Raw genomic sequence first — 25,809 nt, forward strand, 5'->3', positions numbered from 1 at the left:
TGATGTGACTCTCATGCAACTTTTTTCTGATCATCATTAAAGGCATGAGCTCTGCTTTGTTTCTTGTGCAGACTGTACACACTTCATCAGTCTCTCATTCACAATTTGTCAAGCGCTTGATAATATTCTCACCAGACTTCGAATTTCCCGGCGACATCCAAAAAATCCCTGCCTTTTGCAGCCACAGGGGCCGTTGTGCCCTTGGGCTGAATATAATAATTATAATTCCCTTCTCCCAGTTGTCAATAGCCGTGCTCTGAAGCACCTCTCGATTACATGGCTCTCTCAGATATCTCAGTTCTTAATTAGGCAATGACCATCGCGTGATCAGGTCCTTCTCACAGGCGTTTTCCGCTCCGAAGTAAGCTACAAGTGAAGACGGACACGTCGGGGACACACTGCTCATGTCCTCCTTATCAAATTACGAGGCGCATATTGAAGACTGTCATGGTCGAAACATGTTGATGCAACAGTAGCTAAGGTGGGGAGAAGTCTGTCCATAATAAAGCGATGCATTCTTAACACTTATCAACAAGGCAGGTCCTACAGGCCCTAGTTTTGTCACACCTGGAATACTGTTCAGCCGTGTGGTCAGGTGCCACAGAGAGACTACAATTGGCTCAAACCAGGGGCAGCACAGCTGGCACAGAGATCTAATATTAATAACATGCATGTCAATCTCTCCTGGCTCAAAGTGGAGGAGAGATTGACTTCATCACTACTTGGTAACTGATGCAAGCAGTAGAATCAGATGTAAAAAAAATTACTAAAAAATGCACTTTATGGAACAGGGTGGCTGTGAAGAAAGACGCACACAAAGGCACAGGCATATGCATACACACACAATACCATGGATTTTGTGTTGTAGAGAAGGGACCTGAGGGCACACAATGTGTTGTGAAATCTATTGTAATGTTTAAAAATATATACTTTTTAACTGCCTTAATTTTGCTGGACCCAGGAAGAGTAGCTAATGGGGATCCATAATAAATACAAATAGATATAAATTGTGGATGTAACCGCTGGGACTGCGGGTTATGAGACAAAATCTTTGGAGGGAGTTGAAAGTCCGTGTTGCCCAGCAACAGCCCCAAAACATCACTGCTCTAGAGGAGATCTGCATGGACGAATGGGCCAAAATACCAGCAACAGTGTATGAAAACCTTGTGAAGACTTACAAAAAACGGTTGACCTCTGTCATTGCCAACAAAGGGTATATAACAAAGTATTGAGATAAACTTTTGTTATTGACCAAATACTTATTTTCCACCATAATTTGCAAATAAATTCATTAAAAGTCCTACAATGTGATTTTCTGGATTTTTTTTTCTTCTCATTTTGTCTGTCATAGTTGAAGTATATATGATGAAAATTACAGGCCTCAACTTTTTAAGTGGGAGAACCTGCACAATTGGTGGCTGACTAAATACTTTTTTTGCCCCACTGTACATGTTAACAGGACTATACTAGTGGTAATATATACATGTTAACAGGACTATACTAGTGGTAATATATACATGTTAACAGGACTATACTAGTGGTAATATATACATGTTAACAGGACTATACTAGTGGTAATATATTCATGTAAACAGGAGTAATAGTGACCAGTAGCAGGATAAATTGATACTAATGGTAATCAATAATCAATGAACAGCAGCGTAGTGGTAATACATCTAATTAATAATCCTATTAGCAGCAGTGTAGGTGTGATGGGGTGTGTGTCTGTGAGTGGGAAGAGACCTGTGGATGAGCATAGAGTCAGTGTGGATAGTCTTATGGTCAGGGGTCATCTGAGCCTTGATGCACCGGTATGGTCTGCCGGACGGGAGCACGGAGAACAGTCCATGTGTCGGGTGGCTGGAGTTTTTGGGCATTTATTTGTGTTTTTTCTCAGATACCACCTGGCATGTACGTCCTGTAGGCGTGTGTCCTGTAGGCGTGTGTCCTGTAGTCGTACGTCCTGTAGGCGTGTGTCCTGTAGGCGTGTGTCCTGTAGGCGCGTACGGCGTACGTCCTGTAGGCGTGTGTCCTGTAGGCGTGTCCTGTAGGCGTACGTCCTGTAGGCGTGTGTCCTGTGGCGTGTGTCCTGTAGGCGTGTGTCCTGTAGGCGTGTGTTCTGTGTATGTTGGGTTGGGGTGTGAGAGGGGGAAAAGGACTTGTCTGCTTTCTCGTTTCTAGTTTATTTCTGTGTTTAAAAAAAAAAATTTTCTCCCTCTGTTTCTGCTTTGTAGGATCCCCCCCATCTCCCTCTTAGGTAATTTCATGACACTTCAAATGGTTCTGGAAACGTTTCTGTAGTTAGAAACAGATAAAATTATTTTGTTGAATTTACATTTTTAAAAATCATATAATATTAAATAATTATAATACCTAACAGCTGATTTGGACGAAAACTATTTCCAACAATGAGTACGACATGAGGAATCCAAAAAAGTGGTCAAAAGCCCCCCACGGACCTCTGCAACTGCCCAACCAAACAACAAGTGTATATAGTGTCCGTTCTCTATGTTTGACATGTAATATGGAGCTATCGCTTGGAGTATTGTTTCTTCCTATGTAATGTATTCTCAGTGAATTTGGTGATGGTGTTTTCACCCTGTCCAGAGAGATTTGTCATTGAAGTTGTTGGGTTTAAGTCCCACCCTGCATCCTGCTATGATCAGGTTCTGACCACTATGTAGGCCGTCATTGTAAATAGGAATTTGTTCTTAAGTGGCTTGCCTAGTTTAAAAAAAATACATATATATATATATAAAGGTTCTGACCACTAGATGGCGCTGTTCATGCTATAAGGTGATTCTTTATTTAAATAACCTCCCCTGTTGTTAACGAGCTCATAGTTTCACACACTTCAACGCAAATGCATTCTCCCTTGACAAGTACCAACACAAACCCTTTACTCTAGGGAGTTCGTATAACACACACACATCCCTGTCCGTGAGCGAGAGCGTATGAGTGTGTGTAGGTGGACATTTTATTTTTAGTTCACCCTACTCATGGCTGACTTTCTCTGTGTGCAACAGCGTCTAAGTAATATAAATACGGTGTGTGTGTGTGTGTGTGTGTGTGTGCATGACAGAATATCTTGCATCCATCTCCCATCATTTAATACAAAGATCGAGGTGGAAGAGAAGGGATGACAGAGGACACAGGAGGGAGGAGAAGGGGAAATGGTGTGAGGGCAGCTACAGCCAGCAACAAATTACCATGGCAACACATCCATCACGACCAGGACACAGGAGTGTGTGTGTGCGTGTGTGTGTGTGTGTGTGATCTCCCCCCATTGGACTTATCATTACTATGGACTTATGTAGGTGTCTGTCTGTGTCTTTAGGTCTTCAAATACTCTCTTCTTCTACCGTGTGTGTGTGGCTGTTCACTGAGTGTATGCGTGTTCCTCTGTTCCCTAGTAAAGGACCGTAGTAATGAGGGTTGAGTCAAACCGTTCCCACACACTGGGATAAACATTTCTTGGTTCTGTAACTCGCGTTATGAGTCAGTGTGTGTGTCTTGGTTCTGTAACTCGTGTTATGAGTCAGTGTGCGTGTCTTGGTTCTGTAACTAGCGTTTTGAGTCAGTGTGTGTGTCTTGGTTCTGTAACTAGCGTTATGAGTCAGTGTGTGTCTTGGTTCTGTAACTAGCGTTATGAGTCAGTGTGTGTGTGTGTGTGTGTCTTGGTTCTGTAACTAGCGTTATGAGTCAGTGTTTGTCTTGGTTCTGTAACTAGCGTTATGAGTCAGTGTTTGTGTCTTGGTTCTGTAACTAGCGTTATGAGTCAGTGTTTGTCTTGGTTCTGTAACTAGCGTTATGAGTCAGTGTTTGTGTCTTGGTTCTGTAACTAGCGTTATGAGTCAGTGTTTGTCTTGGTTCTGTAACTAGCGTTATGAGTCAGTGTTTGTGTCTTGGTTCTGTAACTCGCGTTATGAGTCAGTGTTTGTGTCTTGGTTTTGTAACTCGCGTTTTGAGTCAGTGTGTGTGTCTTGGTTCTGTAACTAGCGTTATGAGTCAGTGTGTGTGTGTGTGTGTGTGTGTCTTGGTTCTGTAACTAGCGTTATGAGTCAGTGTGCATGTCTTGGTTCTGTAACTAGCGTTATGAGTCAGTGTGTGTGTCTTGGCTCTGTAACTAGCGTTTTGAGTCAGTGTGGGTCTTGGTTCTGTAACTAGCGTTATGAGTCATTGTGTGTGTGTGTGTGTGTGTGTGTGTGTGTGTGTCTTGGTTCTGTAACTAGCGTTTTAAGTCAGTGTGTGTGTCTTGGTTCTGTAACTAGCGTTATGAGTCAGTGTGCGTGTCTTGGTTCTGTAACTAGCGTTTTGAGTCAGTGTGTGTGTGTCTTGGTTCTGTAACTAGCGTTATGAGTCAGTGCTAGCTAGCTGAAAGTAATGTGAGAACAAAACAATGACATCAATTGTCTGCACATCTATAATTATAACAGGTGAGTTTGTTTGTGTGTGTGTGTGTGTGTGTGTGTGTGTGGCTGGCGTGCAGCTGTTAAGGAATGAGAGCGGAGAAAATCCTGCACAATAGTACAGAGGGGATGAGAAGAAGAGGGGGAGAGAGGGAGGGGGGCAGGAGAGAGATGGAGGGGGCAGGAGAGAGATGGAGGGGGAGAGATGGAGTGGGGGAGAGAGGAGGGGGGGAGGAGAGATGGAGGGGATGGAGAGATGGATGGAGGGTGAGATGGAGGGGGTGAGATGGAGGGGGCAGGAGAGAGATGGAGGGGGAGAGATGGAGTTCTGGAGAGGGGGGAGAGAGATGGAGAGGGGGAGAGAGAGATGGAGTAGGGGGAGAGGGAGAGATGGAGTGGGGGGATGGAGAGATGGAGAGGGGGAGATGGAGTGTGAGGGGAGAGAGGGAGCGTGGAGAGGGGAGGATGGAGAGATGGAGAGGGGGAGAGATGGAGCGAGATGGAGTAGGGGGAGAGATGGAGAGTGGAGAGTGGAGATGTGGGGAGAGGAGAGATGGGGGGGAGAGGGAGAGATGGAGAGGGGGGAGAGATGGAGAGGGGGAGAGGGGGATGGGGGAGTGAGATGGAGGGGTGTGGGGGGAGATGGAGGGGGAGAGAGATGGAGGGGGAGAGATGGAGTAGGGGGAGGGGGAGAGGGAGGGGGGAGAGAGAGATGGAGAGGGGAGAGGGGAGATGGGAGAGGGGGAGAGAGGGAGAATGGAGATGAGAGTCAGATGGAGAGGGGGGAGAGATGGAGAGGGGAGAGATGGAGAATGGGGGAGGGGGAGAGAGATGGGAGTAGGGGGAGAGGGAGAGATGGAGTAGGGGGAGAGGGAGAGATGGAGAGGGGGAGAGATGGAGAGAGAGTGGAGAGATGGAGAGGGAGAGATGGAGAGGGAGAGGGAGGAGATGGAGAGATTCTGTAACTAGGGGCGGAGAGATGGAGAGGGGAGAGGGAGAGAGGGAGAGATGGAGAGGGGGAGAGATGGAGAGGGGGAGAGATGGAGTGGAGGGGAGAGATGGAGTGGGGGAGAGATGGAGTTATGGAGTCAGAGGGGGGAGAGAGGAGAGATGGAGTGTCTTGGTGGAGAAGGAGATCTGTAAGAGATGGAGCGGAGGGGGGAGAGATGGAGAGGGGGGAGAGATGGAGAGGGGAGAGATGGAGTGGGGAGGAGATGGAGGGAGAGATGGAGAGGGAGATGGAGTAGGGGGAGAGGAGAGATGGAGTAGGGGGAGAGGGAGAGATGGAGAGGGGGAGAGATGGAGAGGGGGGGGAGAGATGGAGAGGGGGGGAGATGGGGGAGAGATGGAGTGGGGGAGAGAGATGGAGAGGGGGAGAGAGATGGGAGGGGGAGAGATGGAGAGGGGGAGAGATGGAGTGGGGGAGAGATGGAGGGGGGAGATGGAGGGGGGAGAGTGGAGTGGGGGAGATGGAGGGGGAGATGGAGTGGGGAGAGAGATGGAGAGGGGAGAGATGGAGAGGGGGGAGGGGAGATGGAGTAGGGGGAGGGGGAGAGATGGAGAGGGGGAGGGAGAGAGATGGAGTAAGATGGAGAGGGGAGAGATGGAGAGGGGGGAGAGATGGAGAGGGGGAGAGATGGAGAGATGGGAGTCAGTGGAGAGGGGGGGGAGAGATGGAGCTAGATGGAGAGGAGAGGGAGAAATGGAATGTGGAGTAGGGGGAGAAAACAATGACATCAATGGAGTGGGGATCTATAATGGGGGAGAGAGATGGAGAGGGGAGAGAGATGGAGTAGGGGGAGAGGAGAGATGGAGTAGGGGGAGAGGGAGAGATGGAGTGGAGGGGGGAGAGAGATGGAGTAGGGGGAGAGGGAGAGATGGAGTAGTGAGATGGAGTGGGGGAGAGATGGAGAGGGGGGAGATGGAGAGGGAGGGGAGATGGAGAGGGAGAGATGGAGAGGGGGAGAGATGGAGAGATGGAGTGGGGGAGAGAGATGGAGGGAGAGTTGGAGAGAGGGAGGGGGGAGATGGAGAGGGGAGATGGGAGGGAGAGATGGAGAGGGGGAGAGAGGGGAGAGAATGGGGGGAGAGGGGAGAGATGGAGAGGGGGAGAGATGGAGAGGGGATGAGAAGGAGAGGGGGGAGAGAGATGGAGGGGGGGAGATGGAGGGGAGGGGGAGAGATGGAGAGGGGAGAGAGATGGAGGGGGGAGAGATGGAGAGGGGGGGAGATGGAGGGGGAGAGAGAGAGGGAGAGGGGGAGAGAGATGGAGAGGGGAGAGATGGAGAGGGGGGAGGGAGAGATGGAGAGGGGGAGGGGAGAGATGGAGAGGGGGGAGAGATGGAGAGGGGGAGAGATGGAGAGGGGGGGGAGATGGGGAGAGGGGGAGATGGAGAGGGGAGGGGGGAGAGGAGAGGGGAGGAGAGGAGGGGGAGATGGAGAGGGGGGAGAGATGGAGGGGGGGATGGAGAGATGGAGGGGGGAGAGATGGAGGGAGAGAGATGGAGGGGGGAGATGGAGAGGAGAGAGATGGAGAGGGGGGGAGAGATGGAGTGGGGGGGAGAGATGGAGAGGGGGAGAGAGATGGAGAGGGGGGAGAGAGGAGAGATGGAGAGGGGGAGAGATGGAGAGATGGAGAGGGGGGAGATGGAGAGGAGAGGGGGTTTAGAGAGCACATGTGGAGAGGGGGAGAGATGGAGAGATGGAGAGGGGGAGAGATGGAGAGGATGGAGAGATGGGGGGAGAGATGGATGGGGGAGAGATGGAGGGGGGGAGAGAGATGGAGGGGGAGAGATGGAGAGGGGGAGATGAGTGGGGGGAGAGAGGGAGAGGGGGAGAGAGATGGAGAGGGGGAGAGATGGAGTAGGGGGAGAGGGAGAGATGGAGTAGGGGGAGAGGGAGAGATGGAGTGGGGGAGAGATGGAGAGGAGAGATGGGGGGGGGAGATGGAGGGGGAGAGGGAGAGATGGAGTAGGGGGAGAGGGAGAGATGGAGAGGGGGAGAGGGAGAGATGGAGAGGGGGAGAGATGGAGAGGGAGAGGGGGAGAGGGAGCGATGGAGGGGGGAGAGATGGGATGGAGGGGGGAGAGATGGAGGGGAGAGGGGAGAGAGATGGAGAGGGGGAGAGATGGAGAGGGGGAGATGGAGTGGGGGGGAGAGATGGAGTGGGGGGAGAGATGGAGAGGGGGAGAGATGGAGTGGGGGAGATGGAGTAGGGGGAGAGGGAGAGATGGAGGGGGGAGAGAGGATGGAGAGGGGGAGAGATGGAGGGGGGGAGAGGAGCGAGGAGAGGGGGAGAGATGGGGGAGAGGGGGAGAGGGAGATGGAGAGATGGAGGGGGAGAGATGGAGGGGGGAGAGATGGAGTGGGGGAGAGAGGGGGGGGAGAGAGATGGAGAGGGGGAGAGATGGAGGGGGGGAGGGGAGAGGGGGAGAGATGGAGGGGGGGAGATGGAGTGGGATGGAGATGGGGAGAGATGGAGGGGGGGAGATGGAGTAGGATGGAGAGAGGAGAGGGGAGAGATGGAGAGGGGGGAGAGATGGAGGGGGAGAGAGATGGAGTGGGGAGAGATGGAGGTGGGGGAGAGAGATGGAGTGGGGGAGAGAGATGGAGGGGGGAGAGAGATGGAGTGGGGGAGAGAGATGGAGATGGGGGGGGGGAGATGGAGTGGGGGAGATGGAGATGGAGTGGGGGAGAGAGGAGAGGGGGAGAGATGGAGAGGGGGAGAGAGATGGAGTGGGGGAGAGAGAGGGGGAGAGAGATGGAGTGGGGGAGAGATGGAGTGGGGGAGTGGGGGAGAGAGGATGGAGGGGGAGAGAGGGGGAGAGAGATGGGGGGGGGAGAGAGATGGAGTGGGGGAGAGATGGAGTGGGGGAGAGAGATGGAGTGGGGGGGAGAGAGATGGAGAGGGGGAGAGATGGGGGGGAGAGATGGAGTGGGGAGAGATGGAGTGGGGGAGAGGGGGGGAGAGAGAGATGGAGTGGGGGAGAGAGATGGAGTGGGGAGAGAGATGGAGAGGGGGAGAGAGAGGGGGAGGGAGAGGAGTGGGGGAGAGAGATGGAGTGGGGGAGAGATGGAGAGAGAGATGGAGTGGGGGAGAGAGATGGAGGGGGAGCTAGAGAGGATATTGCAAGAGTCGCACTATAAAATACACACACACCGCTCTCTCAAACACACACACACACACACACACACACACACACACACAGCTCTTATCAGTGTTATGGGGATAATGCTGTAACTTCCTCTCACCAGTCTAGCTAATGTTGACATGTGCCACGAGGACAGTCACACACACACACACACAGCTCTCTGACATGCACACACACAGCTCTTTGACATACACACACATAATTGTAGAGGCGGCAGAGAGAGGTTCTGAACAGAATGTGAGTCTAGTTAGCAAATAAGGTAGGAGAGGGAGGGAGTGTGTGTGTGTGTCTTCCTGTATGTGTGTGTTGACGTCAAGCACACCCCAAGGAACACACACCCCAGCAGGACCTTAATAACATGTCCTAGGGATAATGATGTCAGAAATACAGTTGTTTGTGTGATACACCAGAGGCTGTCCTCTTAAAGGCTGGATTAGCCAGATCGGTTTGTTCATCTGAACTGGGATTGAGTTCAGAGGCTGCTGTCTAAAAGGTTAGCCAGATTGGTCTGATTGCTGCTACAGCTGTAGAGGGACCTCTCTCTTTCTCGTTCTCTCTCTCTTGTTCAAATGCCCACAGTTGTCGTGTGTGTAAGTGTGTGATTTTTAAATTAAAAACAATTTACCTTTATTTAACCAGGTAGGCCAGTTGAGAACACCTTTATTTAACCAGGTAGGCCAGTTGAGAACAAGTTCTCATTTACAACTGCGACCTGACCAAGATAAAGCAAAGCAGTGCGACACAAACAATAACACAGAGATACACATGGAATAAACAAACGTACAGTCAATAACACAATAATGTCTATATACAGTGTGTGCAAATGTAGTAAAATTAGGGAGGTTAAGGCAATAAATAGGCCGTTGTGGCGAAGTAATTACAATATAGCAATTTAACACTGGAGTGATAGATGTACAGAAGATGAATGTGCAGGTAGAGATACTGGGGTGCAAAGGAGCAAAGAAATAAATAGCAATATGGGGATGAGGTAGTTGGATGGACTATTTACAGATGGGCTATGTACAGGTGCAATGATCTGTAAGCTGCTCTTACAGATGATGCTTAAAGTTAGTGAGGGAGATGTGAGTCTCCAGCTTCAGTGATTTTATAAAATTCGTTCCAGTCATTGGCAGCAGAGAACTGGAAGGAAAGGCGGTCAAAGGAGGAGTTGGCTTTGGGGATGACCAGTGAAATATACCTGCTGGAGAGCGTGCTACTAGTGGGTGTTGTTATGGTGACCAGTGAGCTGAGATAAGGTGGGGCTTTACCTAGCAAAGACTTATAGATGACCTGGAGCCAGTGGGTTTGGTGACGAATATGAAGCAAGGGCCAGCCAACGAGAGCATACAAGTCGCAGTGGTGGGTAGTGTATATGGGGCTTTGGTGATAAAACGGATGGCAATGTGATAGACTACATCCGGTTTGCAGAGTAGTGTTGGAGGCTATTTTGTAAATGACATTGCCGAAGTCAAGGATTGGTAGGATAGTCAGTTTTACAAGGGTATGTTTAGCAGCATGAGTGAAGGATGCATTTGGAGGCCACGGAAGGAGAGTTGTATGGCATTGAAGCTCATCCAGAGGTTTGTTAATACAGTGTCCAAAGAAGGGCCAGAAGTATACAGAATGGTGTCGTCTGCGTAGAGGTGGATCAGAGATTCACCAGCAGCAAGAGTGACCATTGATATATACAGAGAAAAGAGTTGGCCTGAGGATTTAACCCTGTGGTACCCCCATAGAGACTTCCAGAGGTCCAGACAACAGGCCCTCCGATTTGACACACTGACCTCTGTCTGAGAAGTAGTTGGTGAACCAGGCGAGGCAGTCATTTGAGAAACCAAGGCTGTTGAGTCTGCATAGCGGAGAAGATTGCATAGCGGAGAAGGTACGGTGGGATTCGAAATGGTCGGTGATCTGTTTGTTAACTTGGCTTTCGAAGACTAGAAATCCAGGATAGGATATATTTAGGTCTGTAACAGTTTGGGTCTAGAGTGTCTCTCCTTTGAAGAGGGGGATGACCACGGCAGCTTTCCAATCTTTGGGGATCTCAAGCGATACGAAAGAGAGGTTGAACAGGCTAGTAATAGGGGTTGCAACAATTGCGGTGGATAATTTTAGAAAGAGAGGGTCCAGATTGCCTAGCCCAGCTTATTTGTAGTGGTCCAGATTTTGCAGCTCTTTCAGAACATCAGTTATCTGGATTTGGGGGAGGCTTGGGCAAGTGGCTGTGGGGGGTGCAGAGCTGTTGACCGGGGTAGGGATTAGAGGTCGAGCGATTTATTTTTCAACGCCGATACCGATTATTGGAGGACAAATAAAGCCGATACCAATTATTCTGACGATTTTTAAAATGTATTTGTAATAATGACAATTACAACAATACTGAATGAACACTTATTTTAAAAATTAATAAAAACAATTTAGCCTCAAATAAATAATGAAACATGTTCAATTTGGTTTAAATAATGCAAAAACAAAGTAAAAGTGCAATATGTGCCATGTAAGAAAGCTAACGTTTAAGTTCCTTGCTCAGAACATGAGAACATATGAAAGCTGGTGGTTCCTTTTAACATGAGTCTTCAATATTCCCAGGTAAGAAGATTTAGGTTGTAGTTATTATAGGACTATTTCTCTCTATGCCATTTGTATTTCATATACCTTTGACTATTGGATGTTCTTATAGGCACTTTAGTATTGCCAGTGTAACAGTATGGCTTCCTCGTTCCTCCCTGGGCTCGAACCAGCAACACAACGACAACAGCCACCCTCGAACCAGCAACACAACGACAACAGCCACCCTCGAACCAGCAACACAACGATAACAGCCACGCTCGAAGCAGCGTTACCCATGCAGATTAAGGGGAACAACCACTGAAAAGTCTCAGAGCGAGTGACGTTTAAAACGCTTTTAGCGCGCGCTAACTAGCTAGCCATTTCACTTCGGTCACACCAGCCTAATCTCGGGAGTTGATAGGTTTGAAGTCATAAACAGCGCAATGCTTGACGCACAACGAAGAGCTGCTGGCAAAACGCACGAAAGTGCTGTTTGAATGAATGTTTACGTGCCTGCTTCTGCCTACCATCGCTCAGTCAGATACTTAGATACTTGTATGCTCCGCAGGCAGAACAGTTGAAACTGGAGCAGCAGCACGGCCAGGTGGACTGGGGACAGCAAGGAGTCATCATGTCAGGTAGTCCTGAGGCATGGTCCTAGGGCTCAGGTCCTCCGAGAAAGAGAGAGTTAGAGAGAGCACACTTAAATTCACACAGGACACCGGATAAGACAGGAGGAATACTCCAGATATAACAGACTGACCCTAGCCCCCCGACACATAAACTACTGCAGCATAAATACTGGAGGCTGAGACAGGAGGGGTCAGGAGACACTGTGTCCCCATCCGGTGATACCCCAGGACAGGGCCAAACAGGCAGGATATAACTCCACCCACTTTGCCAAAGCACAGCCCCCACACCACTAGAGGGATATCTTCAACCACAACTTACCATCCTGAGACAAGGCCGAGTATAGCCCACAAAGATCTCCGCCACGGCACAACCCAAGGGGGGGCGCCAACCCAGACAGGAAGATCACATCAGTGACTCAACCCACTCAAGTGACGCACCCCTCCTAGGGACGGTATGAAAGAGCCCCAGTAAGCCAGTGACTCAGCCCCTGTAATACGGTTAGACGCAGAGAATCCCAGTGGAAAGAGGGGAACCGGCCAGGCAGAGACAGCAAGGGCGGTTCGTTGCTCCAGAGCCTTTCGGTTCACCTTCACACTCCTGGACCAGACTACACTCAACCATATGACCTACTGAAGCAGGGTTCTTCAACTGGCTGCTGGGTGATTTTTATTTGGCTGCCCAGGTTTTCAGACCAAAAAAGACATGTAAAAACATCAGCTAATCAGGTCCAACTGATTTTTATTTAGCAAATCTGTTCCAAAGAATTCTGTTCTGTACATTCCCACGCAAAATAGAGAGATCGACGCTTAGTGTACAAAACATTATGAACACCTGCTCTTCCCATGACATAGACTGACCAGGTGAATCCAGGTGAAAGCTATGAACCCTTATTGATGTCACTTGCTAAATCCACTTCGATCAGTATAGATGAAGGGGAGGAGACGGGTTAAAGAAGGATTTTTAAGCCTTCAGACAATTGATACATGAATTGTGTCTGTGTGCCATTCAGAGGGTGAATGGGAAAGACTAAAGATTGAAGTGCCTTTGAGCGAGGTATGGCAGTAGGTGTCAGGCGCACCAGTTTCTGAAAGGAACTGCAACACTGCTGGGTTTTTCACGCTCAACAGTTTCCTGTGTGTATCAAGAAAGGTCCACCACCCCAAAGGACATCCAGCCAGCTTGATACAACTGTGGGAAGCGTTGGAGTTAAACATGGTCCAGCATCCCTGGCCCACTTTGTAAAGTCAGTGTTTGTGATCGTATACATATGTTCGCAAGGTTTGAGATAATATAATGCTTCATTCAAATATCTGTTTGGGTTTCTTGTGGTCAATTTGCAGTCTACCAATTATTTGTAAGTAGGTTCCACTCAAGAAATAATTGGCTTAATCTAGTTGATGATCCCTGTACTTAAACAACTCTTTCCCCTCCTCTCCCTCCTTCCCTTCTACCAGGACACCAAGGCGGGGGGCCGTCCCAGCATGCCGCGATGTCGGAACTCGGTTGCCACGACGGCGGAAGAGACCCCTCACATCGGTAACTATCGGTTGCTGAAGACTATTGGCAAGGGCAACTTCGCAAAAGTCAAACTGGCACGCCATGTCCTCACCGGGAAAGAGGTAACACAGACACACACACTTTTCAACATACACACGTTAGACATACACACAGAGACACCAATTTCTCTTCTGTCAGGAACTGCTTCCTGTCTTGTTGCATCACTTCCTGTGTAGCCTCCACTTTAGACTTGGGCGGTATCTCAATTCCTTCTGCATTTTGACTGGATCCATTTTGAACCACCCCTACAGTCCCCCTCAGCTCAGACACACGCATTCTCTCACACACATTATTGATTTTCATTCTTCTATCCCACCGCTCTCCTCCTGAAGGACTTGATGAAGGAGAGGAGACTAGGAGAGGAAGCCATTGTAGACTATTGAGATGCAGCCCAACTGTCTCTCTCCGTTGAGTTGAAGTGGGTGTTCTGTTGGAACAGTCAACATTGGAGGAACTGTCTATTATATTATGACAGACCAGCTACTGTCTCTATTATATTATGACAGACCAGCTACTGTCTCTATTATATTATGACAGACCAGCTAGATCTACTGTCTCTATTATATTATGACAGACCAGCTAGATCTACTGTCTCTATTATATTATGATAGACCAGCTAGATCTACTGTCTCTATTATATTATGACAGACCAGCTAGATCTACTGTCTCTATTATATTATGACAGACCAGCTAGATCTACTGTCTCTATTATATTATGACAGACCAGCTAGATCTACTGTCTCTATTATATTATGACAGACCAGCTAGATCTACTGTCTCTGTTATATTATGACAGACCAGCTAGATCTACTGTCTCTGTTATATTATGACAGACCAGCTAGATCTACTGTCTCTGTTATATTATGACAGACCAGCTAGATCTACTGTCTCTATTATATTATGACAGACCAGCTAGATCTACTGTCTCTATTATATTATGACAGACCAGCTAGATCTACTGTCTCTATTATATTATTAACAAAATGCAAGTGTTCTCCTCGACAGCCAGTTCTTTCTTTACATTTCAGGAGGTAAATGCATCTGAGTCAAATGTGGAGTTGAATTCTTTGGTTTGGTAGATCTTGGTTTGGTAGATCTTTGGTTTGGTAGATCTTTGGTTTGGTAGATCTTGGTTTGGTAGATCTTTGGTTTGGTAGATCTTGGTTTGGTAGATCTTTGGTTTGGTAGATCTTTGGTTTGGTAGATCTTTGGTTTGGTAGATCTTGGTTTGGTAGATCTTTGGTTTGGTAGATCTTGGTTTGGTTGATCTTTGGTTTGGTAGATCTTGGTTTGGTAGATCTTTGGTTTGGTAGATCTTGGTTTGGTAGATCTTGGTTTGGTAGATCTTGGTTTGGTAGATCTTGGTTTGGTAGATCTTTGGTTTGGTAGATCTTTTTGGTAGATCTTTGGTTTGGTAGATCTTTGGTTTGGTAGATCTTTGGTTTTGTCAAGGTGTTGTGCACATTGGTCTCTCTGTCTGCTGAGTCTAATGTAGTGTATCATTTCCAGGTGGCTGTTAAGATTATTGATAAAACACAACTCAACTCTTCCAGTCTGCAGAAGGTGGGTCCCATACACACTATACACACACTATACACACACTATACACACTATACACACACTACACACTATACACACACTACACACACACTATACACACTATACACTATACACACACTATACACACACTACACACTATACACACACTATACACACTATACACACTACACACTATACACACACTACACGTACTACTATACACACACTATACACAAACTACACACTATACACACGCTACACACTATACACACTATACACACTATACACATACACTATACACACTATACACACACACTACTACACACACTATACACACTATACACACACACTATACACACTATACACTATACACACACTATACACACACTATACACACTACACACACACTATACACACACTATACACACTATACACACACACTACACACACTATACACACTATACACACACACTATACACACTATACACTATACACACACTATACACACTAAACACACACTATACACACTATACACACTACACACACACTATACACACACTACACACTATACACACACACTACACACACTATACACACTATACACACACACTATACATACTATACACACACTATACACACACTATACACACACTATACACTATATACACACACTATACACTATATACACACTATACACACACTATACACACTATACACACACTATATACACACTATACACACTACACACACTATACACACACTATACACACTATACACACTACACACACTATACACACACTATACACACTATACACACTCTACATACACTACACACACTATACACACTACATAAACTACACGTACTAGACAAACTACACATACTACACATACTACACACAACATAACACAATACACACTACACACACTCCCACCCTCCCACACAACATAACACACTACACACACACCGTAACACACGACACACACACTCCCACCCCCCACACACACCATAACACACTACACACATATACCACAACACACTACACACATATACCATAACACACTATACACACACACCATAACACACTATACACACACACACTCCCACACACACACACCACCCACCCCACACACACACCATAACACACTACACACACACACACACACCAAAACGCACACTCCCACCCCACACACACACCATAACACACTACACACACACACACACTCACACACACCATAACACACTAACACACTACACACACACACACCAAAACGCACACTCCCACCCCCCCACACACACATCATACACACACACACTATAACACACTACACACACTCCCACACACACCATAACGCACACTCCCAACCCCCCACACACACACCATAACACACACACACATGATAACACCCTACACACACCTTCCTCTTACTCACCATCTCTCATGTGTGTTTCTCTCCTATTTTCTCTTTCTCTCATCTCTCTCTCTCTCTCTCTCTCTCTCTCTCTCTCTCTCTCTCTCTCTCTCTCTTTCTCTCTCTCTCTCTCTCTCTCTCTCTCTCTCTCTCTCTCTCTCTCCATCTATTTCTCTCTGGTGTCTAGATCTCAGAGAGACCTAATTACAGGAAACCAGCCTTAATTACATTTCATGAGGGGACTACAGGGATCCCCTGTAGCAGAGTATGATATGAGATATATACATACACACACACAGTGCTGACTATCTTCTCTGTCCTCTTCAGCTCTTCCGAGAAGTGAGAATCATGAAGCTGTTGAATCATCCTAACATAGGTGAGTTGACTCAATTATTAGTGATCCTGTCACAGTCAAGTGAATCTGAATCAAGAATCATTTCAAGTCAATGAACTGGAATTACGCTAAAGAATCTTGAACCAAGCTATGCTGCTATAGGTGATTGAATCTAAATAATGATCCCTTTTTCTCCCTCTCCCCCCTCTCCCTCCCGCCAACTCTCTCCCTTCAACAGTGAAGTTATTTGAGGTGATTGAGACGGAGAAGACATTGTACCTGGTCATGGAGTATGCCAGTGGAGGTGAGTGTGTGCCCGCGTCAAAAATACTTCCCCCTGAGTCATCTTGTGTGCAACAGTTAAATCCTTCCCCCTTTGACCCTGAAGTGATGTTTCACTATTTGACAGCTATGTAGCCTTCATACGCCCTCAGGTGAACTAAAGAACTGCTACCTTTCTGTGACTGTTTCTCTTCTCTCATCCTTTCTCTCCTATCATCCCTCTCCCCCCTCTCTCCTCTCCCTCCTCGCTCCTCTCCCCTCTCTCCCCTCTCTCCTCTCTCTCCTCTCCCCCTCGCCCCCTCTCTCCCTCTCTCTCTTCTCCCCCTCTCTCCTCTCTCTCCTCTCCCCCTCGCTCCTCTCTCTCCTCTCCCCCTCGCTCCTCTCTCTCCTCTCCCCCTCTCTCCCCTCTCTCCTCTCCCCCCTCCTCTCTCTCTCTCCCACCTCTCTCCTCCCCCCCTCGCTCCTCTCCCCCTCTCTCTCTCTCTCCCCCTCGCTCCTCTCTCTCCTCTCCCCCTCGCTCCTCTCTCCCTCTCCCCCCTCGCTCCTCTCTCTCCTCTCCCCCCTCTCTCCCCTCTCTCCTCTCGCCCCTCCCCCTCTCTCCTCTCCCCTCTCCCTCCTCCTCTCCCCCCTCGCTCTCCTCTCCCCCCCCTTGCTCCTCTCCCCCTCTCTCCTCTCCCCCTCGCTCCTCTCTCTCCTCTCCCCCTCTCTCCTCTCCCCCTCTCTCCTCCCCCTCTCTCCTATCCCCCTCTCTCCTCCCCTCTCTCCTCTCCCCCTCTCTCCTCTCTACCCCTCTCTCCTCCCCCTCTCTCTCTCCCCTCTCTCTCTCCCCCTCGCTCCTCTCCCCCTCGCTCCTCTCTCCCCTCTCTCCTCTCCCCTCGCTTCTCTCCCCTCTCTCCTCTCCCCCTCTCTCCTCTCCCCCTCGCTCGTCTCCCCTCCCCTCCCCTCTCCCCCTCTCTCCTCTCCCCCTCTCTCCTTTCCCCCTCTCTCCTCTCCCCCTCTCTCCTCTCCCCCTCGCTCCTCTCCCCTCTCTCCTTTCCCCCCTCTCTCCTTTCCCCCTCGCTCCTCTCCCCCTTGCTCCTCTCGCTCCTCTCCCCCTCGCTCCTCTCTCCCCCTCTCTCCTCTCCCCCCTCGCTCCTCTCCTCTGTCCTCCAGGGGAGGTGTTTGATTACCTGGTCGCTCATGGGAGGATGAAAGAAAAGGAGGCGCGTGCCAAATTCAGACAGGTGAGGAGCGAGTGTGTGTGTGTGTGTGTGTATGAATGAATGAATGAGAGAAGGGGTTTATTTGCTTTCCTCCTCCCCATTCTCAATCCTTCTCTCCATCCCTGTTTAGATCGTGTCAGCAGTCCAGTACTGTCACCAGAAGTGTATTGTCCACAGAGATCTGAAGGTAAGACTCTCCCTCTACACACTATAACGCGTGTGTGTGCGCTAAGTAGCTGGGGACCAAGTAGCTGGGGACTACTACGGGCTAAGAGCTGGGGGCTTACTGGCTGGGGGCTACGGCCGGAAGAGCTTGAACTATGACCTTTACACAGGCTCCTAACAGTCACTTGCCCATCGGTGTCTGTGTGTTCAGAGTTGTCTCTTGTCTGATGATGTCATCGTGTTCTATTTCACGCTGAGCGCTCGTGCCGAGAACATCTTCCTGTTGCTAGGCAACACAACCTGCTCCTCGCTCTGCCGTGTATAGTTTAAAGTTATAGTGCTCTGCGTTGTAGTCGGCAGTGGTGGAAGAAGTACTCGATTTGTCATACTTGTGTAAAAGATAACTTGAGTCACCCAGTAAAATACTATTTGAGTAAAAGTATTTGGTTTTAAATATACTTAAGTATCAAATGTAAAAGTATAAATCATTTCACTCCAACATTCAGACATAATTTACAGACGAAGCGTGTGTGTAGTAGGGACGACCAGGGATGTTCTCTGTTTAGTGAGTCCTCCAGATCAGAGGTAGTAGGGACGACCAGGGATGTTCTCTGTTTAGTGAGTCCACCAGATCAGAGGCAGTAGGGACGACCAGGGATGTTCTCTGTTTAGTGAGTCCACCAGATCAGAGGCAGTAGGGACGACCAGGGATGTTCTCTGTTTAGTGAGTCCTCCAGATCAGAGGCAGTAGGGATGACCAGGGATGTTCTCTGTTTAGTGAGTCCTCCTGATCAGAGGCAGTAGGGTTGACCAGGGATGTTCTCTGTTTAGTGAGTCCACCAGATCAGAAGCAGTAGAGATGACCAGGGATGTTCTCTGTTTAGTGAGTCCACAGAGGCAGATCAGAAGCAGTAGAGATGACCAGGGATGTTCTCTGTTTAGTGAGTCCTCCAGATCAGAGGCAGTAGGGACGACCAGGGATGTTCTCTGTTTAGTGAGTCCTCCAGATCAGAGGCAGTAGGGATGACCAGGGATGTTCTCTGTTTAGTGAGTCCTCCAGATCAGAGGTAGTAGGGACGACCAGGGATGTTCTCTGTTTAGTGAGTCCTCCAGATCAGAGGCAGTAGGGATGACCAGGGATGTTCTCTGTTTAGTGAGTCCTCCTGATCAGAGGCAGTAGGGATGACCAGGGATGTTCTCTGTTTCGTGAGTCCACCAGATCAGAGGCAGTAGAGATGACCAGGGATGTTCTCTTGATAAGTGCATGAAATTGGACCATTTTCCTGTCAAAATTTGTTTTCTTTTGGAATGTAGTGAAGTTGGCAAAAAATATAAATGGTAAAGTACAGATTCCCCCTCAAAACTACTTAAGTAATACTTTAAAGTACTTTTACTTAAGTACTTTACACCACTAGTTGTCAGTCTCAACCACAGATCTAGGATCAGGTTCATTGAGTCACATTCTTAACCCTAACCATTATGGGAATTTTAATATCTGACCCCAAATCAGAGGCTAGATTACGCTAGTCCATATCCTATCCATCCTATCAGTGGCAACAAGACTGAGTTGGAAAGAGCACAAACTGATCTGGGACCAGGCTGACTGGCTGGAGCACAAACAGATTGGCTGGAGCACTAACTGATCTGGGACCAGGCTGACTGGCTGGAGCACAAACAGATTGTCTGGAGCACTAACTGATCTGGGACCAGGCTGACTGGCTGGAGCACAAACAGATTGGCTGGAGCACTAACTGATCTGGGACCAGGCTGACTGGCTGGAGCACAAACAGATTGGCTGGAGCACTAACTGATCTGGGACCAGGCTGACTGGCTGGAGCACAAACAGATTGGCTGGAGCACTAACTGATCTGGGACCAGGCTGACTGGCTGGAGCACAAACAGATTGGCTGGAGCACTAACTGATCTGGGACCAGGCTGACTGGCTGGAGCACAAACAGATTGGCTGGAGCACTAACTGATCTGGGACCAGGCTGACTGGCTGGAGCACTAACTGATCTGGGACCAGGCTGACTGGCTGGAGCACAAACAGATTGGCTGGAGCACTAACTGATCTGGGACCAGGCTGACTGGCTGGAGCACTAACTGATCTGGGACCAGGCTGACTGGCTGGAGCACTAACTGATCTGGGACCAGGCTGACTGGCTGGAGCACAAACAGATTGGCTGGAGCACTAACTGATCTGGGACCAGGCTGACTGGCTGGAGCACAAACAGATCTGGGATCAGGCTGACTGGTCCCATCCCTCTAGTTTCAACTCTCTGGTGTGGCCCAGTTCCCCCTCTGGTTTCAACTCTCTGGTGTGGCCCAGTTACCCCTCTGGTTTCAACTCTCTGGTGTGGCCCAGTTACCCCTCTGGTTTCAACTCTCTGGTGTGGCCCAGTTACCCCTCTGGTTTCAACTCTCTGGTGTGGCCCAGTTATTCCTCTGGTTTCAACTCTCTGGTGTGGCCCAGTTATCCTTCTGGTGTGACAAATGTCAGTTAAGTACTTTAGGTCCCGCCTTGGGCCAATCTGTGTAATTTGGTAAATACCGGATCTCTATGGCAAGACACATCATTCACCCAAGTTTCGCAAAATCGGGCCAGTGCCATCTGAGATTTTGTGTGTCACCGATCCACAGTCCCCGATTTCGCCATGGGGAACAACAAACGGATCTGGGACCAGGCTAACTAGCATCAAACGGATCTGGGACCAGGCTAACTGGCATCAAACGGATCTGGGATCAGGCTAACTGGCATCAAACGGATCTGGGATCAGGCTAACTGGCATCAAACGGATCTGGGATCAGGCTAACTGGCATCAAACAGATCTGGGATCAGGCTAACTGGCATCAAACGGATCTGGGATCAGGCTAACTGGCATCAAACGGATCTGGGATCAGGCTAACTGGCATCAAACGGATCTGGGATCAGGCTAACTGGCATCAAACGGATCTGGGATCAGGCTAACTGGCATCAAACGGATCTGGGATCAGGCTAACTGGCATCAAACGGATCTGGGATCAGGCTAACTGGCATCAAACGGATCTGGGATCAGGCTAACTGGCATCAAACGGATCTGGGATCAGGCTAACTGGCATCAAACGGATCTGGGATCAGGCTAACTGGCATCAAACGGATCTGGGATCAGGCTAACTGACAATTTGTCTGCTCTTTGTTTGATGTTTGGACTCTTTCGGTTCCTTTTTAGAAAATGACAAACACAAACTTTGCATAGGGAACTAGAGAATAAAAAGGTTACTGAGTGCATCTCTGTCTGCCCCTTCTCCTCTCTTTCCTCCCTCTCTCCCCTCTCTCTCTCCTCTCCCCCCTCTCTTTACTCTCTCTCTTCTCTCTTTCCTCCCTCTCTCTCTCCTCTCCTCTCTCATCTCCATTCTCCCTCTCTCCCCCTCTCCTCTCCCCCTCTCTCCCTCTCTCCCTCTCTCCCCCTCCCTCCTCTCCCTCCTCTCTCCTCTCTCTCCCTCTCTCCTCCTCTCTCCTCTCTCCTCTCTCTCCTCTCTCCTTCCTCTCTCTCCTCTCCATTCTCCTCTCTCCTCTCCATTCTCCTCTCCCCCTCTCTCCTCCTCTCTCCTCTCCCCCTCTCTCCTCCTCTCTCCTCTCTCTCCTCTCCCCTCCCCTCCTCTCCCCTCTCTCCTCTCTCTCTCCCCTGCTCTCCTCTCTCTCCCTCTCTCCCTTCCTCTCTCTCCTCTCCATTCTCCTCTCTCCTCTCCATTCTCCTCTCCTCCCTCTCTCCTCCCTCTCTCTCTCCCTTCCTCTCTCTCTCCTCTCTCTCCTCTCTCTCTCCCTCTCTCTCTCCCTCTCTCTCTCCCTTCCTCTCTCTCTCCTCTCTCCTCTCCCTCCTCTCCCCCCTCTCTCCTCTCTCTCCCTCTCTCCCTTCCTCTCTCTCCTCTCCCCACCAGGCTGAGAACCTACTCCTGGACTCTGACATGAACATCAAGATAGCAGACTTTGGCTTCAGTAATGAGTTCGTAATGGGCAGTAAGCTGGACACGTTCTGCGGCTCTCCTCCCTACGCCGCCCCAGAGCTGTTCCAGGGGAAGAAGTACGACGGGCCCGAGGTGGACGTCTGGAGCCTGGGGGTCATCCTGTACACGCTGGTCTCAGGGTCGCTGCCCTTCGATGGACAGAACCTCAAGGTGTGTGTGGGGAGATGGAGGGAGGGGTGGGCGGGTGTGTGAGATGGTGACATAGAGGGGTGTGTGAGAGGGATGGTGACATAGACAGGTGTGTGTGTGAGATCTGTATTCTGTTCTACAGACTGACCTGTAACCCTTAACCCCTGACCTCGTACCCCTAATCGCTCCTCTGTCTCCCCCTATATGAGTTGAGGGGGAAATACTCATAGAGAATGATAGAGGCCTCTAGTGGCCAAAAGGCAGTATTACCATGGGCAGCGCCACTGAGGACTTCCACCATTTTAATGTAGTCAACTGGTTGGAGTCATGTTAGAGTCATGTTTAACTGGGTCATCAGGAGGGATCAGCCAATCGTGAAGAAGAAAATGTACTACTTTAAAATGGAGATAGCACAGGCAGCACCATTGAGGCTGTCACAGACCCTTTAATGGCACAGATACAAAGATGAGTCCTCTATCTATCTCTATGGAAATACCTTATCCTGTTCTACATGTCTGACCTCTGACCTCTCCAATCTCTCTCATCCTATAGGAGTTGAGAGAGCGCGTGTTGAGGGGGAAGTACCGTATCCTGTTCTACATGTCTGACCTCTGACCTCTCCCATCTCTCTCCCCCTATAGGAGTTGAGAGAGCGCGGGGTGAGGGGGAAGTACCGTATCCTGTTCTACATGTCTGACCTCTGACCTCTCCCATCTCTCTCCCCCTATAGGAGTTGAGAGAGCGCGGGGTGAGGGGGAAGTACCGTATCCTGTTCTACATGTCTGACCTCTGACCTCTCCCATCTCTCTCCCCCTATAGGAGTTGAGAGAGCGCGTGTTGAGGGGGAAGTACCGTATTCCTTTTTACATGTCTACAGACTGTGAAAACCTACTGAAGAAGTTCCTGATCCTCAACCCCACCAAGAGAGGCAGCCTGGAGGTCAGTCAGTCACCTTTAACGCCTGACTGCTGTGACCACTCACCTTTGACCCCTGACATGTCACCTGGCTATAAAATGTTTCCTAACCTGAATATTTAAATACTTCTTGTTTTCTTGGTGTGAGCTACAGTTGTCCCTCTCTGTTCCCCTCTCTGTTCCCCTCTCTGTTCCCCTCTCTGTTTCCCCTCTCTGTTTCCCCTCTCTGTTTCCCTCTCTGTTTCCCCTCTCTGTTTCCCCTCTCTGTTCCCCTCTCTGTTTCCCCTCTCTGTTCCCCTCTCTGTTCCCCTCTCTGTTCCTCTCTGTTCCCCTCTCCCTCTTTTCTACATGATACCCTTTACTCTCTTTACCTCATCTCCTCTGCCTCTCTTCCTCTCTTCTGCCTCTTCCTCTCCTCTGCCTCTCTTCCTCTCTTCTGCCTCTGCCTCTTCCTCTGCCTCTCTTCCTCTGCCTCTTCCTCTTCTCTGCCTCTCTTCCTCTCTTCTGCCGATTCCTCTGCCTCTCTTCCTCTCCTCCGCCTCTCTTCCTCTCCGACCTCTCCTCCCCCGCCTCTCTTCCCACCACCTTCTTCTCCTCTCTTCTCTTCCTCTTCTCCTCTCTCCTCCTCTCTCTTCCTCCTCTTCTCTTCCTCTCCTCTCTCCTCCTCTTCTTCCTCTCCTCCTCTCTTCCCCCCTTCTCTTCCTCTGCTCCTCTCTCCTCCTCCTCTTCCTCTGCTCCTCTCTCTCCTCCTCTTCCTCTCCTCCTCTCTCTTCCTCCTCTTCTCTTCCTCAACCTCCTCCTCTCTCCTCCTCCTCTTCCTCTCCTCCTCCTCTTCCTCTCTCTCTCGCTTCTTCTTCTCTTCCTCTCCTCCTCTCTCTTCCTCCTCTTCTCTTCCTCAACCTCCTCCTCCTCTTCCTCTCCTCCTCCTCTTCCTCTCCTCCTCTCTCTTCCTCCTCTTCTCTTCTTCTCCTCCTCTCTCTGCCTCCTCTTCTCTTCCTCTTCTCTTCCTCTCCTCTCTCCTCCTCTTCCTCTCCTCATCTCTCCTCCCCTTCCTCTCCTCATCTCTCCTCCCCCTCTCCTCCCCTCTTCCCCCCAGCAGCAGATAATGAAGGATAGGTGGATGAATGTGGGTCATGAAGAGGAGGAGTTGAAACCGTACATAGAGCCCATGCCTGACTACAAGGACCCCAAGAGAACAGGTAGACTCTGAAACACCAGCCTCAAATTGCTCTCATACGTTTCTATCATCGTATGTACTGTATAATACTAGTGTGTGTGTGTGTGTGTGTGTGTGTGTGTGTGTGTGTGTGTGTGTGTGTGTGTGTGTGTGTGTGTGTGTGTGTGTGTGTGTGTGTGTGTGTGTGTGTGTGTGTGTGTGAATAGAGATCATGATTCAGATGGGTTACTCCATGGAGGAGGTGCAGGACTCGCTGGTCAACCAGAAATACAACGAAGTCATGGCCACGTATCTACTACTGGACTACACAAACCACGAGGTGTACACACACACACACACACACACACACACACACACACACTACTACTGGACTACACAAACCACGAGGTGTACACACACACACACACACACTACTACTGGACTACACAAACCACGAGGTGTACACACACACACACACACACTACTACTGGACTACACAAACCACGAGGTGTACACACACACACACACACACACACACACACACACACACTACTACTGGACTACACAAACCACGAGGTGTACACACACACACACACACTACTACTGGACTACACAAACCACGAGGTGTACACACACACACACACACTACTGGACTACACAAACCACTACTGGTGTACACAAACCACAGGTGTACACACACACACACACACACTACTACTACTGGACTACACAAACCACGAGGTGTACACACACACTACACAAACCACACACACACACACACACACACTACTACTGGACTACACAAACCACGAGGTGTACAGATACACACACACTACTACTGGACTACACAAACCACGAGGTGTACAGATACACACACACTACTACTGGACTACACAAACCACGAGGTGTACAGATACACACACACTACTACTGGACTACACAAACCACGAGGTGTACAGATACACACACACTACTACTGGACTACACAAACCACGAGGTGTACACACACACACACACACATACTCTGTGTTTCTCTGTCTCTCTGTGTCTGTCTCTCTCTTTCTCTCTCTGTCTCTGTGTCTCTCTCTTTCTGTCTCTCTCTCTCTTTCTGTGTCTCTCTGTCTCTCTCTCTCTGTCTTTCTATGTCTCTCTGTCTCTGTCTCTCTCTGTTTCTCTCTCTCTCTCTCTCTGTCTCTCTCTCTGTGTCTTTCTATGTCTCTCTCTCTGTGTCTCTCTCTCTCTCTGTGTCTCTGTCTCTCTCTTTCTGTCTCTCTCTGTGTCTCTCTGTGTGTCTGTCTCTCTGTCTCTGTGTCTCTTTCTGTGTGTCTCTCTGTCTCTCTCTGTCTCTCTCTGTGTCTCTCTGTCTCTCTCT

General features: G+C 49.3%; 1 protein-coding gene across 8 annotated transcripts in view; it reads left to right on the top strand.

The window, feature by feature from the left end:
• Positions 1 to 25,809, top strand: part of mark2b (MAP/microtubule affinity-regulating kinase 2b) — a 91,284-nt gene that overhangs the window by 15,518 nt on the left and 49,957 nt on the right. For all 8 annotated transcript variants that reach the window (XM_042329385.1, XM_042329390.1, XM_042329392.1 and 5 more), the window contains 10 exons: positions 13,198 to 13,362; positions 14,810 to 14,863; positions 16,577 to 16,625; positions 16,822 to 16,887; positions 18,018 to 18,088; positions 18,198 to 18,254; positions 22,151 to 22,387; positions 23,186 to 23,305; positions 24,381 to 24,480; positions 24,665 to 24,777. In XM_042329385.1, the coding sequence (XP_042185319.1) occupies positions 13,198 to 13,362; positions 14,810 to 14,863; positions 16,577 to 16,625; positions 16,822 to 16,887; positions 18,018 to 18,088; positions 18,198 to 18,254; positions 22,151 to 22,387; positions 23,186 to 23,305; positions 24,381 to 24,480; positions 24,665 to 24,777 (1,032 nt within the window). The remainder of the gene's footprint in view (positions 1 to 13,197; positions 13,363 to 14,809; positions 14,864 to 16,576; positions 16,626 to 16,821; positions 16,888 to 18,017; positions 18,089 to 18,197; positions 18,255 to 22,150; positions 22,388 to 23,185; positions 23,306 to 24,380; positions 24,481 to 24,664; positions 24,778 to 25,809) is intronic.

This window comes from Oncorhynchus tshawytscha, linkage group LG10, assembly GCF_018296145.1.
Source record: "Oncorhynchus tshawytscha isolate Ot180627B linkage group LG10, Otsh_v2.0, whole genome shotgun sequence".
Classification (NCBI taxonomy): Eukaryota; Metazoa; Chordata; class Actinopteri; order Salmoniformes; family Salmonidae; genus Oncorhynchus; species Oncorhynchus tshawytscha.